An 18,935-nucleotide genomic window follows, 5' to 3' on the forward strand; every position below is an offset into this window, starting at 1 on the left:
TTAAACGAGGGACGTTTAGTGCTTTTCTTCACAGGAAGTAGAGAACTCTTCCCTCCAGAAATCCTTTGGATATAACTGTCCAAGTGATCACCGAATAAACGTTCCCCGTGATACGGGAAACCTGCCAATAATAGGATTTTTATAACAGCTTACCTGTAAAATCCTTTTCTTGGAGTACATCACGGGACACAGAGCACCATAGTAATTACTATGTGGGTATATAAGCATCTTCAGGTGATGGACACTGGTATACCCAATACAAGAAGTTCACTCCCTATATAACTCCCTATATAACCCCTCCTCCTACCAGGAGTACCTCAGTTTGTAGCAAAGCAATATACTTAAACCCCAGAAAGAGGGGTGGCACCTCTGTGTCCCGTGATTTACTCAAAGAAAAGGATTTTACAGGTAAGCCGTTATAAAAATAGGATCTTTTAAAACAGCTTACCTGTAAAATCCTTTTCTTTCAAAGGACATCACGGGACACAGAGCCACAGTAATTACTGATGGGTTATATAGGTATCACTGGTGATTGGACACTGGCACACCCTATCAGGAAGTTCAACCCCCTATATAATCCCTCCCCCTTGCAGGGATACCTCAGTTTTGTAGCCAAGCAATGTAATGTATTAGAAGAGGGGCGGGACCTCTGTGTCCCGTGATGTCCTTCGAAAGAAAAGGATTTTACAGGTAAGCTGTTTTAAAAAAATCCTATTTTCTTTCTCGAACATCACGGGACACAGAGCCACAGTAATTACTGATGGGATGTCCCAGAGCAATGCTACCTGAGGGGGGGGAACCACGACCAAGTAGGGTGCAATCAGACCTGAAGACTCTGTACCGCTGCCTGCAGCACACTACGCCCAAAGGCGATATCCTCATGCCACCTGATAGAATCTGGTGAATGTATGAACTGAAGACCAGGTTGCGGCCTTGCAGATTTGAGCCATAGAGGCCCGGTGATACACTGCCCAAGAAGCACCAATAGCCCTTGTGGAATGTGCCCTGATCTAAAACGGAGGAATCTTCTGTTTCAAACCGTAAGCTTGAATGATCAATTGTCGAATCCATTTAGAAATGGTAGCTTTTGATGCTGCCTGTCCTCTATTGGGACCCTCTGGCAGCACAAACAAAACATCCGTCTTGCGGATCTGAGCAGTTGCCCCGAGATAGGCCTTAACTGCTCTTACTACATCCAACGAATGTAGAGATCTCTCTTCCGGAGAACAGGGATCTGGAAAAAAGGAAGGTAGAACAATGTCTTGGTTTAAATGAAAATCAGAAACCACCTTCGGTAAAAAACTAGGATGAGGGCGTAGTACCACTCTATCCTTGTGTATAATCAAATAAGGCTCCTTACAGGAAAGGGCCGCTAATTCTGAAACTCTTCTAGCAGAAGAGATGGCCACCAGAAAAATTTACTTCCTTGTCAACAAGACCAAAGGAATCTGACTTATTGGTTCAAAAGGCTGTTTCTGTAACACAGCCAGGACCAAGTTCAAGTCCCAGGGGTTTAGGGGCGCTTTAACCGGAGGATTAAGACGCGTCACCCCCTGCATAAAGCTTCGCACCAAAGAATGCAAAGCAAGTGGCCGCTGAAATAATACTGATAAAGCAGAGACCTGGCCCTTGATGGTACTCAAGGCCAGCTTCATCTCTAATCCTAATTGTAGAAAATCAAGAATTCTACCTATGACATATTTCCTGGGATGCCAACCTCTGGATTCACACCAGGATACATAACTTTCCAGACTCTATGATAAATCATCCTGGAAGCTGGCTTCCTTGCATTAATCAAGGTAGATATGACAGGACCTGAGAGCCCACGACTCTTCAGAACGTGGGTCTCAATAGCCAAACCGTCAAATTTAGCGTTTGTAAGGCAGGATGGAACACTGGACCTTGAGATAACAGGTCTGGGCGTTCCGGTAGTGTCCACGGGGAACCTACCGTCATCCTTACTATTTCTGCATACCAAGTCCTTCTGGGCCAAGCGGGGGCCACCAGAAGTACCGACCTCTTTTCCTGCCTGATCCTGCGAAGGAGTCGTGGTAGTAGCAGAATAGGCGGGAATGCGTAAATCAGTGAGAACTGATGCCACGGAATCACCAACGCATCCGTCCCGCATGCAAGAGGATCTTTTGTCCTTGCCACAAATCTGTCTATCTTTTTGTTGAATCGGGATGCAAAGAGATCTACATCTGGAACCCCCCATCTTTGGCATATGGCCCAAAAGACGTCGGGATGCAGAGACCATTCCCCTGGAAGTAACTGCTGGCGACTTAGATAGTCCACCTGCCAGTTCTCTATTCCCGGGATGAAAACTGCCAATATGCATGGCACATGCATCTCTGTCTAGACTAAGATCTGGTTCACCTCCTTTTGAGCAGCTCGGCTCTGGGTGCCTCCCTGATGATTGACATAAGCCACTGCTGTGGCATTGTCGGACTGGATCCTGACCGGACAACCCTGTAGCCTGATAGTCCAGGCTTTTAGGGCTAGATATATCGCCCGGATCTCCAGAATGTTGATGGGTAAGGTCCTCTCGGTCTTGGACCATATCCCCTGAACCGCAGACTGTTCCAGAACTGCTCCCCAACCTGACAGACTGGCATCTGTTGTTACCACCGTCCAGGTAACCGGTAGAAAGGATCTCCCTTTCTGCAGGTTTTCGGGTATGAGCCACCAATTGAGGCTCTGACGCACCGCATGCGACAGGTGCATCGGAAAGTCTAATGCCCGAACCTTCTTGTTCCAGGTCGACAGAATACTGTGTTGCAGCATTCTTGAATGAAACTGAGCATAGGGAAACTACTTCGAATTAAGACACCATCTTCCCTAGTAGCCTCATACAAAGGCGGACAGAGGGACCCTTCTTGGTCCTGCCAGAATCAGCTCTCTTAAAGCAGCGATCTTTGCCTGGGGTAGAAATATTTTCTCCTGGCTTGTATCTATAATCAGACCTAAATACTCCAGTCTTCTTACTGGTTTTAGGAAAGACTTTTCTAGGTTGAGGATCCAACCCAGGTGTTCTAGATACCTGACTGTGGTCCTCAAGGTTCCATTCAAAGAGGCTACCGACCGGTCTATCAAGAGCAGGTCGTCTAGGTATGCTATGACAGCTATACCCTGAGCCCTTAATCTGGCCAGAGGAGGAGCCAAGATCTTTGTGAACACTCAAGGTGCAGTGGCTATCCCGAAAGGCAGAGCCACAAACTGGAAATGGCGCCCTCCTACCTCGAAGCGCAGAAACTTCTGATGAGCAGGAAAAATGGGCACATGCAGATATGCATCTCTGATGTCTATCAATGCCAGAAATTCTCCTCCCTGCAGGGTGGGAACTACTGTCCGACTTGATTCCATGCAGAAGGATTGAATCCTTAGGAATCGGTTCAGATCCCTTAAATCCAGAATGCTGACATTCCCATTTGGACCGTAAAAAGGTTGGAATAGAAGCCCAATCCCTGGTCCTTTGCGGGAACTATCATAATGACCTCCTGCGACAAAAGTCGCTCTAACGCTAGAAGGAGCGACTGCTTCTTCTCCGGGTCTCTGGGGACTCTTGATCTGAGGAACCGAGGAGAGGGAAATTCCTGAAACTCCAGCTTGTACCCTAAGGTTACCGTGGAGATTACCCATCTGTACTGGAAATCCTCCTGCCAGAGCCCTGAGAACTGTCGCAGTCTTCCCCCCCACTCGAGTGAGCGGGGGCGCCCCCTCATGCAGAGGTCTTAGTGTTTTGCCTATTGGGCTTCTTCCCCCAGGACTTCTTTTGTCCCTGGGGTTGACTCTTGTCTCTGGACCCAGATGGAGGCGGCCGTCGAGACTGCCTGGAGGCTGAAGCCCCCGGCGCTGGGGAAAGAGTCCGTTTGAAAGAGGGACGCTTACTCTTCTTTTTGACAGGTAAGAAAGTGCTTTTCCCACAAGAGATTCTCTTAATATAGTTATCCAAGTCTTCTCCAAACAACCTTGCACCACGAAATGGAAACCCAGCCAGCAGCTTCTTACATGGTGCTTCGGCTGACCAATTTTTCAACCATAGGATTCTACGTATATGCACCAACCCCAGTGAAAGACGGGAGGTTTGCACGATAGAATCTCTAATGGCGTCAACCACAAAGCATAAGGCCGCTGGAAGGTTAGCAAACCCCTGGGCCTGTTCAGGTAATACTTTGATGACCTGCTTAACATGGTCTCTTAAGTATTGACAGACTCCAATCGCTGCTACTGCAGGTTGAGCCACTGAACCTGCTAAGGAAAAACATCCTTCAATAGGGATTCCATCTTTTTATCTACAGGATCCCTGAGCATCTGAGCATTGTCTACAGGACAAGTCAGACTATTATTTACGGAGGAAATGGCGGCATCAATGGCCGGTATTCCCCACATTTTCATAAACTTTTCTTCCATCGGATAAAGTGTTGAAAAATTTCTCGGCGGAAAAAAACGTTTGTCTGGGTGATCCCACTCAGAATAAATGAGCTTTTCAAGTAAATTATGAACAGGAAAAGCCTGCGCTGCTTGGAAAGGTTTCAGTGACCCCAAAGCAGAAGAGGATTCTTTAGCAGTTTCAGGTACGGGCAACTTAAATGTGGAGCGGACCAATCCAGTAAGGATCTGCACTAAGACTTTCTCCTCTTGGGAAGTCGCAGAGGGCCCCTCTCCACCTGATTCCTCTAAAGAGGAATCATCCGTCCCATCCCGATCCTCTGAAAGGGATTCCTCTCCTTTATCCCAGAACTCCTCTTCCTGAGGGTCTTGGGGAACAGAGGAAGGCCTAGTGCGTTTTATTCTACTGAGTGAAGACGTAATCACGGCCATTAATCTTTCCTCTAGACCATTAATGGTTGAGGAAAAAACCTCTTGTGTAATGTATACAGGGGCTGAAGTGCCAGAAGCAGGTGTAGCCCCTGACCCCAACGGCTCTCCCTGGCTAGCTGTCCCTGGCCCATCAGGGGGGGGGGGATGCTGCTGACAGGGGGCCCTCAGAACCTGAACGAGATCCCCTAGTGTCTCTGGTTCTTGGGGTGCTTGAACCTCTTCTACCCATAGTGCAAAGCACCAAGGTGTGGAGGTATCACAAATGAACACTGACTGCTGAGCGATGTAGTCTGGCTAAAAGCCTTGCTACCCAATGCTCAGTCTGGTGTTACTTCAGTAAATGCTGCCTAGGAGAATGCCTGTGTCCCACCTTACATGCGACCGTCAGCTCTGTGTCTCTCCAAAGGCTGTGTGCACCTGTACAGAGTGCCTTAATAGCCTGCAGCTGGCCTGAGTGGGAGTCTAAGCACCTGTGCTGACGTCCCGCCCCTCCCCTCTACCTCCCCCCCCCTCGATTTTTGAAAAAACTAGCGCTTCCCGCGCTGGCCGACTCTCCTGTAATACTATGGAGGAAGGCTGGGGAAGGGGGAGGAGGGAGAGAAGCTGGTAGTGAAGACCTGCCTAAACGGCAATGGTCGGAAATGGTGGCCTGAGGCGGCGGTGCCCGAGCGGTATAACCACTTTCTAGACCCCTGTGGCCTCTCTCTAGCCTGGGGGGGAACATTCAAACCTGAGAAATCCCCCCTTCCATCCTACCTTTGCAGCCGGCCTGAGACGCTGGGAGACATGTGCAGCGATGAACACTGAGACAGACACATCAAGCATGTGAAGGTATGTGCTCTTGGCAGCCCCCGGTGGTCACAATAGACATAGCATGCATTTACCTTAAAGGAGAAACCTACTAGAATTAGAAAATTCTGTGGAATCTCCTCTAACCTTATCCAGCCGCAGGGTTCAGTTCACACAGACCCAATCTTCACCTCTCACGGTGGGCTCCATTTGAAAAAACCGTCAGAGACTGGGGCCCCCTAGGAATAGGGGGATCCTGCAGTTCTGGGCCCGTAAAGCACCCGGCTAGAAATTAGGCTAGAAAACCATTTTCTAATATGCGGGGTCCAGCTCTCTAAAAAGAGAAGCATTACAGGTAAAACCTCGTTTCTTCGGACACGAGGCCCGGGTACCATCCAATTCGGCCTAGAAAAGGACACTTTGAATGGATCCGGTCTGCCTGGCTTGCCCCAGTATAGGATATAGGATATTGCCTTTGGAGCTCAGCACAGGACATCTTTACACGTCCATCACCTAAGACACTGGCGTAAAAACTGAGGTATCCCTGCAAGGGGAAGGGATTATATAGGGGGTTGAACTTCCTGATAGGGTGTGCCAGTGTCCAATCACCAGTGATACCTATATAACCCATCAGTAATTACTGTGGCTCTGTGTCCCGTGATGTTCGAGAAAGGTAATCCTATTTTCTTTATCGTACATCACGGGACACAGCGCACCATAGTAATCACTATGTGAGACGTCCCATAGCAATGCTATTTGAGGGGAGGGAGACACAACCCGTAGGGCACCAACAGACTTGAGGACCTATACTGCTGTCTGCAGCACACTGCGCCCAAAGGCGATATCCTCATGCCCTTTTTTACATCCACTTGATAAAATCTGGTGAATGTATGGACTGCAGACCAAATTGCGGCCCTGCAGATCTGAGCCATGGAGGCTTGGTGATGCACTGCCCCAGAAGCATTAACTGCTCTAGTAGAGTGCGCTTTGACATGAAAAGGTGAAATCTTACCTTTTAACCATTAGGCCTGATTTAGAACTTGCCAAATCCACTTAGCAATAGTGGATTTTGACACTGCCTGTCCCTTCCTAGGACCCCCTGGCAGCATAATAAAAACATCAGTCTTTCAGACCTGAGCAGTCGTACTTAAATAGACCTTGACCGCTCTCACTACATTAAAACAATGTAGCAAGTTCTCTACCCTAGAACCTGGTTTTGTAAAAAAACGATGGTAGGACAATATCTTGGTTTAGGTAAAAACCTAAAACCACCTTAATAATTAAATATGGCTTCTTTACAGGAAAGAGCAGCCAACTCAGATTACCCTCTTGCAGAGGGTATAGCAACCCGAAACATTATTTCCCTTGTCAGAAGGACCAAGGGAGTATGCTGTAACGGTTCAAAGGGCTGTTTTTGCAATGTAGGCAAAAAAACTTTGTTCAAGTCCCAAGGGTTCAAGGGTGGTCTAACTGGCGGAATAAGCCGCATCACCCCTTGTATAAAACCCCAGACCAAAGAATGCGAAGCAAGCGGTCTTTGAAATAAGACCAATAAAGCTGAGACTTGGCCCTTAATAGTACTCAAGGCCAGCTTAATTTGTACTTGTAGAAAAAAACAAGAATTCTACCTAGGTTATATTTCCGAGGGTGCCAACCCTAGGATTCACACCAGGAAACATAAACCCTCCAGAGTCTATAATATAGGACTCTGGAAGCCGGCTTTATTAATTAAGGTAGAAATCAATGACCTGGAGAGACTACGTCTCTTCAGAATGTGGGCTTCAATAGCCAAAGCGTCAAACTTAGAGTTTGTAAGGTAGGATGGAATATCGGCCCCTATGAGAGTAGGTCTGGCCGTAGTGGAAGAGACCATGGATCCTCCACCGCCATCTTTACGATTTCTGCATACCAGGACCTTCTGGGCCATGCTGGGGCTACAAGAATTACCGTCTTTCTTTCCAGCTTGATCCTGCAAAGAAGACGTGGCAGCAACTGAATAGGGAAAAAAGCCTAAATCAGTGAAAACTGACCCCATGGGGTCACCACGCATCTGCCTCGCATGCGAGTGGATCCCTTGTCCTTGACATAAAGTTGACCAACTACACGTTGAAACTGGACGCCAAAAGATCTACGGCGAGGATCCTCCATCTTTGGCATATAGCCAGAAAGATTTTGGGGTGAAGGGACTACTCCCCCGGGAACAACTGCTGGCGACTCACATAGTCCGCCTGCCAATTCTCTATTCCCAGAATGAAAACTGCCGAAGGCCAGAAAAGGATGTTCCTTGCCCAAGCTGGAATATGGTCCACCACTCTCTGAGCTGCGTGACCCCTAGTGCCCCCTTGGCGATTTGATATAGGCCACAGCTGTGGCATTGTCGGATCGGATGCTGACAGGACAATCCTGTAACCTGAATGTTCAGGGCTTAAGAGCCAGATGCGCTGCCCGAATCTCTAGGATGTTGATGGGCAAGGCTTTTTCGGTTCTGGACCACTGTCCTTGGACAGTTGTCTTTTACAGTGCTGCTCCCCAACCTAAAAAGGTTGGCATCTGTCGTTACCACTTTCCAGGTAACTGGTATGAAGGTTTTTTTTTCCTTCTGCAGATTCCCGGATACCGAGCACCAACTGAGGCTCTGGAACACCTTTGGGGACAGCCGCATTGGAAAATCTAGAGCTTGAATCGTTTTGTTTCAAGCAGACAGGATACTGTTTTGCAACAGTCCTGAATGGAACTGGGCATAGGAAACCGCTTCAAATGAAGCCACCATCTTTCCTAACAACCTCATGCAAAGGCGAAGGGAGGAATCTCTTTTGGACCTGACCATCTGCACCAGCTCTCTTATGGCGTTGATCAAGAACACCTTTTTCTGGGCTGTGTCTATGATCAGACCCAAGTACTCCAGCCTTTCTAGCGGTTTTAAAGGAAGACTTCTCCAATTTGAGAATTCAACCCAGATTTTTCAGGTATTTGGTTGTAATGCGCATGCTTTGCTCCAAACGAGCCACCGACTAGTCTATTTAGCAATAGATCATCTAGGTATGCCAAGACTGCTATGCCCTCTGCCCTTAACCTGGCTAGAGGTGGGGCCAGAACTTTTGTAAACACCCGGGGTGCTGTAGCTAGCCTGAAGGGCAAGGCTTCAAACTGAAAATGCTGCTGTTATACCTTGAACTGCAGAAACCCTTGGTGAGTGGGAAATATAGGGACATGCAGATATGCATCCCTAATGTTGATAGACGCCAGAAGTTCTCCTTCTTGTAGGATAGAAACCACTGACCTGATCGACTCCTTGTGAAAGGAGCGAATCTTCAGGAACTGGATTTAGATTGGGTCTGAATTCTCCATTCGGGTTTGTTACCTTAGAGAGGTTTGAATAAAACCTCAAACCTTGCTCTTCTGTGGGGATTTGTATGATCACCTCCTAAGCCAGTAATCGGTCTAGTGCCCGAAACAGAGATTGCCTTTTCCCTGGATCTTTGGGAACGTTTGACCTCAGAAAACAAGACGGTTACAACACCTGGTACCCCCAGGTGGTCTCCCATCCAGGTACTAACCAGGCCCAACCCTGCTTAGCCTCCGCGATCAGGCGCTTTCAGGGTGATGTAGCCATAGGCGGAAACTCCGAAATTCTAGTTTGTATTCTAGAGATACCGTGGTACCCCAGATATTGTACTTGCTGAGCCAGATTGAAGTTTGATTTCTGAATGTTCACTATCCAACCCAGGGATTCCAAATGACTGCGGGCCTTGCCCAGATCTTCTTACAGTCTCTCCCTGGACAGGGCAAAGAAGAGAAGGTCATCTAGATACAGGATTACCGCAATCCCCTAAAGGCGAAGAGGAGCAGATGTAAGGCCGAAAGGAAGGGCCTTGAATTGTAGATGTAGCACCTCCTTCCCCATATTGACTGCCAACCTCAGGTATTTTTGGGACTGAGGGGCTATAGGAATATGTAGGTAAGCATCTCTCAAGTCGATTAATGCCATAAAGCATTCCTTGGTCAGCAGATTCATGACCGTGAAGATCGAGTCCATACAAAACTTCTTGTATAGGACTGACTGATTCTCAACTTGAAACCATTTAACAAAACGGAAATTTCCGGATGGCTTAGAATCCCTGATAAATGTTCCTCTGGAGATACACGAGTCACAACCCTTTGATGCATCAGATCCTTTAACAGGTTCTTCATAGCTAGGGCCTTTGTTGTATCCCTTGGTAAGTTTTTTACAAAGTATCTTTCTGAAGGTAGATCCGAAAACTCCATTTTTGTAACCTTGGGACAGAATGCTCAGAATATATTGGTTTTCTGTCATGCTGGCCCAATGAGGGAGGAAATTCTGAAGCCTTCCTCCCACTAGCAGTGACAAATCATTGCGTTTTGTTGGTTGATGCAGGAGGATGGAAAAGGACATTTCCTTTGCCCTTTCCCTCCTGCAATGACCAATTTCTTCTCTTCTCCTGGGGTTTGGTACTTTGTTCCTTTGAGATCGAAAAAAAATTCAAGTTAGACTTACCGGTAACTTGTTTTCCAAGAGTTTTTCAGGACAGCACTTGAGTGACTCCTCCCCTTGCAAACAGGAAACACCTCTTCCACCAAACTTTAAAATAGGGCGGGATGCTGCTGTCCTGAAAGACTCTTGGAAAACAAGTTACCGGTAAGTCTAACTTGAATTTTCCCTTAACGTCTTTCAGGACTGCACTTGAGAGGATGATAGAGACTTACCCCCCTAGGGAGGGACCACAGCCTGCAGAACCTTTCATGCCTGATCCCCTGCTGACAGGAGATCCAATCTGTAATGACGGACAAACGTTAAGTAGCTTGACCAAGTAGCCACCTTACAAATCTGATCTGGGGTGGCACCAGCTCTTTCTGCCCATGTAGTGACCTGGGCCCTCATTGAATGAGCCCTAACTCCCAGTGGGGAAGATAAACCCATTTGAGAATAGGCTACAGAAATAGCTGTCTTAAGCCACCTAGCCAATGATCCTTTTGATGCCTGGTGGCCTTTTTTGTTTCCAGAAAAAAGAACAAATAATGAATCTGAAGCTCTAAACCCTCCTGTTACTTCCAAATAATGTAATAGGACAAGTCTTACGTCCAAGCTGTTAAACTGCTCTTCCTTTTTACCCGAAGGGTTAGCACAAAAGGTTGGTAGAGTAATCTCCTGAGACCGGTTACTAAAGCTTGCCACTTTTGGCAAAAACCCTAGATCTACTTTAAGGACAACTCTATCAGGAAAAAAACTGACAAAAAGGGCTCTATTACTGATAGGGCGTGCAGTTCACTAATCCTTCTTGCTGAAGTAATTGCGACCAGAAAAATAGTTTTCAAAGTTAAATTCTTTAGGGATATGGCCTGTAAAGGCTCAAACGGTTCTTTTGCCAGAGCTTGCAGAACCACTGAGAGATCCCAATTTGGGAAATGCCTCACTGGGACCGGTCTAGACTTGGAAAGTGCTTTGAAAAGTCTCACGATCAGAGTTTCTGAAGATAAGGATCTCTCCAGATAAACTCCCAAAGCGGCCACCTGCACTTTAAGAGTGCTGACTGCAAGATTCTTGTGTGCACCTTTTTGCAAAAACTCCAGCACTGAAACTAGGTCTTTAACCTCCCTATGTTCTAAATGACATAAAAAAACATGGACTTTCCATACTTTGGCGTAAATATCCTTGGTTACCTTTTTCCTACTGGAAAGCAACGTAGTAATTAAATGTTCTGAAAAGCCTTTGCTTCTCATTAATTGCTCCTCAGATACCAGGCAGTGAGCTTTAACCTGCCTACATCTGGATGATGCACTGGCCCCTAAATCAACAGATCCTGACCGAGCGGAAGATGCCAACATGGTTTGATTGCCAACTGAGGAATCGTGGAAAACCAAGCTCTCTTTGGCCAATATGGAGTAATCAAAACGATTGATACTCTCTCTGAGTATTTTTCTCAACACTAGTGGGATAACCGGAATGGAGGAAAAGCATATCCTAGGTGAAAATCCCACGGATGTGCCAGAGCATCTATCCCCTGAGAGCAGTTGTCTCTCTGAAGGGAGAAAAAATTTGGGAGCTGCGTGTTTTGTTTTGAAGCAAACAGGTCTACCTGCGGAAGGCCCCAAGTACTGTTGATTAATGCAGACACCTCCCTGTTCAGACTCCACTCTGATGCCTGAACTTTCTGTCGGCTCAGATAATCCGCTACTTCGTTTAATGTGCCTTTGAGATGGACACCAGATAGAGATAGTAAGTGGTTTTCCGCCCACTCCAGAATCTCTACTGACAGTAAGTGAAAAGCCCTGCTTCTTGTGCCTCCCTGTTTGTTCAGGTAGGCTATGGCAGTGGCATTGTCTGACAAAATCTGGACATGGCAACCTATGAGGTTTTTGTGCTAAGGCCTGACCCATGTGGGCCCCCCATCCCCGCAAACTGGCGTCTGTTGTGACCACTTTTCCGGTCGGAAAAGACCAAAGAAGACCTCTTTGCAGTACCACCTGACTTTTCCACCACCAAAGTGAACGTTTGACTCTGGTGAGGATCTTTATTTTCGTATCCAAACTCTCTGTCCTGTGGTTCCATGTTCTTAGAAGGAACCTCTGGAGAGCCCTGAAATGCAGCCTTGCCCATTGGATGGCTGGCATAGAAGAGGTTAATGTCCCCAGAGCCGACATAACCTTTCGGACTGAAATCAGTTGATTTGTTTGTAGTGTCGTTATTACCCTTTGAACCTTGATCTTTTTCTCTTCTGGGAGAAAAATCTTTTGCTCCACCGAATTTATCAAGTAACCCAGAAACAGTACTTGCTGAGCTGGAATGAAATTCGATTTTTGAACATTCACTATCCATCCTAGTGACTCCAAATCACTGCGGGCTCTGTTCAGATCCTCCTGCAACTTTTCCCCGGATGGGGCAAAAAGAGGAGGTCGTCCAGATATGGAATTACCGCAATCCCCGGAGTTGAATAAGGGCGAGAGCTTCCGCCATTATTTTCTTAAAAATACGAGGAGCTGACGACAGGCCGAAGGGAAGGGCCCTGAAATGAAGATGTATAATCTCTTGGCCCATATTCACCGCAAACCTCAGGAATTTCTGGGACTGAGGTGCTACAGGAACATGAAGATAAGCATCCCTCAGATCGACTGATGCCATAAAAAATCTTTTGTCAGAATGTTCCTGACTGTGAAAATTGAGTCCAAAACTTTTTGTATAGGACTGACTTGTTCAGGGGTTTTAGGGTTGAGGATAAGAAGGAAGTTTCCGGATGGTTTTCTTATCAGAAATATGTGTGAATAGAAGCCCTGACTCTGTTCTTCTGGGGATACTGGTATCACTACCCTCTGGTGCCTCAGATCTTTTAAAAGGTTCTTCATAGCCAGGGCCTTTGTTAGATCCGTTGGTAGGTTTGTTACAAAGAATCTTTCTGGTGGGCGATCCGAAAACTCTATCCTGTAACCTTGGGACAGCATGTCTAAAATATATTGACTTTCTGTCATGCTGGCCCAAAGGGGGAGGAAACTTTGAAGCCTTCCCCCCACTGGTACGCATAAGTCATTGCGTTTTACCGGAGGCTGCAGGAGGATGGAAAAGGACATTTCCTTTTCCCTTCTGTGATGCCCAATTTTTTCTTTTCTCCTGAGGTTTGGTTTGTTTAACTGGCTGTTTTTTCTTTTTGATAGGGAAAGACTTCTTTTTATCAGCTGTTCTATCTAGAACCGCATCTAAGTCAGGACAAAAAAGCAAGTCTCCCAGGAACGGCATCCCACATAGCTTGTTTTTGGATGCCTCGTCCCCCGGCCAAGTTTTCAACCACAGAGCCCTTCTGGCCGAGTTAGCTAAGGCAGCAGATCTAGCTGTCATTTTGATTGATTCCGCTGATGCATCAGATATAAATGCAACAGCGGCAGACAGAGTCAAGAATGAATACAAAATTTCTTGTTTTGGTGAGTCTGCTGAGATAAGGGCCTTAAGTTGATCTAACCAGAACTCCATATTCCTGGATACCACCGTAGTTGCCATAGCAGGTTTAAGATTTCCCATGATGGATTGCCATGCCCTTTTTAGTAGCTGGTCCATCCTTTTATCCATGGGATCTTTTAACACCCCCATGTCCTCGAATGCCAAATCTGTTGACCTCAAGACTTGGGAAAACGCAGCATCTAGTTTGGGGCTTTTGTTCCAAACCGCCCCTTGATCTTCATCAAAAGGGAAACGCCTTTTTAAGGCTTTGGGAAAGAAAGGTTTTCTCTCTGGCTCTGTCCACTCTTTCTTAATAGTTTCAGAAATAACTGAGTGTACTGGGAAATTGCGATTTTTGTGTTCGCTGAGCCCTGCATACATTTTGTCATGCAGAGATAACTCCTTTCTTTCCTCTTCCAGACCCAGTGTGGTATAGATTGCTTTTAACAGGCCATCTACCTGTTCTAAAGACAATTTAAATTTTGAAGGTAAATTTTCTCCTTCCTCCCCCTCACCAGACTCCTCAGCAGATTGAGAGGGGGAATGTCCCTCTGGGGTAGGAGATGCCTCAGTCTCCACCGTCGGGACTATAAGTGAGCCTTGAGAGGACTGTGAGGTAGTTGGCTGACTGAGGGATGGGTTTGCTAGGGAAGAGCGAAATGATTGAATAGTCGCATCAAGTTCTTTTTTAACAGATGCAATCAAGTCGCTGCAAGCAGAAGAAGCTTCTTCTTTAACTAGCAAATCAATACAGGCTTGACATAACGTCTTTTTCCATCCTTCAGGTAGTTTGGATTTACATGAAGGGCATTTCCTTTTTGCCACTGGATCAGAGCTCTTGGCCTACCATGAGACAAAAAGAAGAAACCATCCCAGCGAGAAAACCTGTCCTTTTTTCAAGGATGCTCACCACAGGTGCACAGTAAGAACTAAAACTGACAGACAGGCCCCTGCCACCAGGGGGGGGGGGGGGGGGGGGGGGGGGGGGAGAGAGAGAGAGAGAGACCCCACAGTACAAGGAGGACAGTATACAACTGCCCCTTACCTAGGCCTTGCTGGTGCCTGTCCCACTCCCTGCCGCCATAGATTCCATCGAGGAGCGCTTGCTGTGTTATGTGGCCAAAACGCCAGTTCCGGACTCCAACAGCGCCAGTGCACCGGACCGGAACCGCTAAATAAGCACCAGCCCCGTCCCTCCCCTTTCCCCCTGCGATATCCGTACGCCTGTTCCGTGGGCGCCACCCCCTTCCCGGATGCCTCACTTTCGGCGGATGGAGCCCCGCTGCCATCCCCAAGATGGCGTAGGTGAAATAAGCAACAGGCGGTGGACCGGAGAAAAAAAAAAAAACACAGTAAACGGCCACCGCCTGCCTTGCCGCCGCCTAGGAGCGATGCCCACGACAGTCAGACTCACCCTGAGCCCAGATGAAGAGGGAGAGGGAGCCCAGCCAGCAGCACCTAACATCAGCTGTGGAATGGGAGGAACAGCTCTCATGAGGTAAAAAAGCATTTGGTGAAAACACAGGAAACCTGAGCTCCCAGGACAACACCTGAGAGCCCTGACTTCCCCATGAAGTGTTCCCTCCAGAGGAAACACAAAAACTGACAATGTGTTGAAAGGAGCCTCCTTTTAAAGTTTGGTGGAAGAGGTGTTTCCTGTTTGCAAGGGGAGGAGTCACTCTCTTAAGTGCTGTCCTGAAAGACGTTAAGGGAAAAAACGCTTAACTGGTTGCTTCTTCTTTTTAACTGGGAATGACTTTTTCTTTATCTGCTTTCCTATCTAGGACCAAATCTAAGTCAGGTCCAAATAGTAAATCTCCCAAGAACGGCACCCCACAAAGCTTGTTTTTGGATGCCGCATCACCCGGCCAGGTCTTTAGCCATAGCACCCTCCTAGCTGAGTTAGTTAGGGATGCAGATCTTGCTGTCATTCTAATAGACTCTGCTGAAGCATCTGAAATAAAGGCTACATCAGCTGACAAAGTCGAGAAAGAATTTCTGTGATGTGAAGGGGCACTTAAATTTGTTTCCTTGCGACCACAAGACACTGGAACCTGGAGCTTTCACCTGTCCTGAGTTACCAAAACAGCAATCATGCTGACAAGCACACACACACTCCCTGTGCTTCCTGTCCCATCATCAGCTCTGGCATCTTCCATACACGACTCACTTGCAGGTGTTGGTGAAGATAATGATGGACCAGTCCTCATGCTCATCATGAAATTTCTGGATCAGATGAACCAGATACGCATCTTTCACCTTCTCGGGCACCAGAATATATCTTTGGTCCAGCTGGTCTACTGTTCGCACCCTAAAGCGAGGCATTTATAGAGATCATTAGTTACACGTTCTATTTCATTAAAACAAAATATTTCAACATTAGAGCCAAAAAAAAAATCTTTAAAAAGGTCAACTCTCACAAGCTACACAAACCCATTATTGAATTCCTGCAGCAATGTTTCAACCTTAGGAAATTAAAATACCATATTTTCTTCAGAATGCATGACTGAGGCCTGGTTCACACCTATGCATGTTTTGGTACTCTTTGCCGAAATGCACTACAGTTCATTTAACATGGTTTCCTATGGGACAGGTTCACATCTATGCTTTTTTTCAGCCACTACGTTTTTGGAAAGGGTCAAGGACCTTTTTGTAAACGCAAAATTGTGCTTTTTTTGTATGTATGTAGTGCGTTTTTGTGGTTTTTAATCTTTTAATCTGCCCAACAAATAGTCCAAAATGCTAATCTCGACAAAATCACATGTCCAAAAGCACAAAACCCTCATCAAAAGCACTGCAGAGACAATCAACGAAAACTGCATAAGTGTGAACCTAGCCTAACATGGTTTGTCAAATGTTAGGCCCCTTTCATAACTTTACAAATAGCTTTATGTACAACAAAACACATTAAACCTAAACTCCAGGCAGATATAAAAAGACACACATTAATTATGCTTTGTAATCAAATAATGATATTTTTTAAATTCAGTGATTGCAAGGATTTGAATTTGATCAGTCTTATGCAATCCCTTATACAGCAGTACTCAAAATAGGAAAGGAAGGAGCAGTACTAGTTGCCGATCAGGTCAGCTGCAATTAAATGTGATGACAGAAGGAATGAGCAGAAAGATGAGCTCATCAGTCCCCTGATGCTCTTTCATTGCACAATCAGGGGCAGATAGATGGTGTCACTATATTTCATAACTGAAAAGTGGTGTCATCCTCCTGTCTGCTCAAATGCCAGATAAAAATACAAACCCCATGGCAGCTAAAACTGTTTCTATTTATGTATTTTATCCATGTTTTTAGATGTTTTCTTTGTTTAGATGTTAAATTTTAATAGTGAACCTTGGGCACAACATTATATTCCTTGATACACACAAAAGATATAAGTCTGCATTGTTTGCACCAAATGCCCTTGCAAACCCAAACTTGAAGTGGCTGTGACATCATTGCAAAACTGTACATAGACCAGGGCTGTGGGTAGGATTCAGCAGGTCCTTGAACTATAGTCTGCCTGGAGAAAACTACAGTGGGGAGGATATAAGTCTAGACACCCTGCATGAGTAGAAAACAGCAGCAGTGACTGGTCTATAATACAGGAAACTTCCACACAGAGGCAAAGCACAGCAGTGGTTTCATTCTGAATACTGCACAGATCTGAAGGAATCACACAAAAGATTAAGCCCGGGTTCACACCTATGCGAATTAGATGCGGCTTACACCGCATCTAATTCGCAGGACATTTTAAAATACATTCATATGAATGCATCTGGTTCACATATGTGCGTTGCATTCGCACTGCACAAAAAACGTGTGCGTTTTTTGGGCATTGCGGTGCGGACTACAAGCCTATTATCTCCTATGGGAACGCATCTGATTCGCAGATGCATTGCGTTCTGAACAAGGATTTTCTCTTTCTCCTCACTACACCTCCCCCTCTCCCCCCCCCCCCCCCCTCCCCCTCTCCCTGCTCTCTAATCCTGAGCAAAAACGCAATGAATCTGTTGAACAGGAGATTGTTATCTCCCCAGTGAAACCTGAGCTTCAATTGGCACCGCACAAGTGTGAAACAGGGCTTAGAAAAAAAAAAAAAAAAAAAAGAACCTGGATTTGGGATTCAACCTGCATTTCAGCTTAGGTAGAAATATCAACTAGATCAGGATATCAGTAAAATGCTGCTTGCACAGGACATCGGGCAGGGTGATCAAGATGGCTAAAGACACCGAGCCTGGAAGAAGACCAGGTGAAGATGTTGGAAGGGAGCTGGTTGTCACACTGCTGGAGCAGAAATACTGTTGTGTTTAGTTCCACTTTAAATTATGGCTGAGCTACCAAGACATTTTGAAGTACAACAGAAAGACCAGTACATCATCTTTTATAAACCTATGAGCAGAGGACAAAAAAAAATTTACACAAAAGGGGGTAAGACTGCACAGCAGCCACTAGTTAGATTATGAAAACACTTTTGGTAGCATTCCAGGAGCAATAGAAGAATAGGAACCATATATCTTTAAAAAGTAAGTGCTATCTGCAGAGCAAATTCAAGAACTTATTCAGCAACAATGCCGACCATATGCAGAGTGGGATGTGTGAAAAGCTGACAAACTGAAACATGTCCTAGTTGCAGCCCCTTTTGCTCATTGTGAACAGCAGCACCATATTAAAATCTGTCCTGACATTGTACAAGGTTGTTGACCATTACTTTATCAAACAAATATTTTGGTAATCATCGTGCTTGACCAGTATTACACCCCATCTAGCATCTGGTTGCTTTTCAACTGCACTATGGGTATCATCTCATCATTATCTTTGTATTTGTACGTTTTCTTTTTCTACGCTATATCTGGTCACTTACTTTATGGATATGCCGTTCAAAAATGTTTGTATTACTATCTTAAAACCTTTGTATATTACCCTCTCACTTTGGAGAAGAATGAAGGTATATTACGTTTATGTAGCTTTTATTTGTGAAAAATGAATATATTGAAATCCAAACATCTGTCCTGACAAGGCCTTTACTTTAAGCGATGAAGCACAGACCCTTTAAACTATTGCAAATAACAACATCACTTACATTTTGCCAAATTGTTTTCATTAGCTAAATAAAGAAAGGAGCGGAAATCTTACTCTGAAATGGATTCCCAGAAGAATGGTTTGTTCATGGCAACAGACTTCAGCTCCTGCAAGGTGTCTGTTAAGGTGGCACTGAACAGTAGGGTTTGTCGCTGGGCAGGAACAGCACTAAGAATGACTTGCAGATCTTTAGTAAAGTCTGTACAACCTTGTTCCAGCAGACGATCTGCCTCATCTAGAACCTAAAGGACACAAGTACATTACCTACAAGTGGGGAAAGGCAAGTATAGATCTCTTTAGTCCT

At 45.9% G+C, this 18,935-nt stretch overlaps 1 protein-coding gene across 1 annotated transcript in view; it reads right to left on the minus strand.

Moving 5' to 3' along the window:
- Positions 1-18,935, minus strand: part of DDX49 (DEAD-box helicase 49) — a 48,985-nt gene that overhangs the window by 24,638 nt on the left and 5,412 nt on the right. Inside the window, exons 5-6 of the mRNA XM_073592631.1 lie at positions 18,686-18,873; positions 15,726-15,866 (exon numbers count right to left, since the gene is read on the minus strand). Coding sequence (XP_073448732.1) covers positions 15,726-15,866; positions 18,686-18,873 — 329 coding nt within the window. The remainder of the gene's footprint in view (positions 1-15,725; positions 15,867-18,685; positions 18,874-18,935) is intronic.

The sequence above is a fragment of the Aquarana catesbeiana genome, linkage group LG01 (genome assembly GCF_042186555.1).
Source record: "Aquarana catesbeiana isolate 2022-GZ linkage group LG01, ASM4218655v1, whole genome shotgun sequence".
Lineage (NCBI taxonomy): Eukaryota > Metazoa > Chordata > Amphibia > Anura > Ranidae > Aquarana > Aquarana catesbeiana.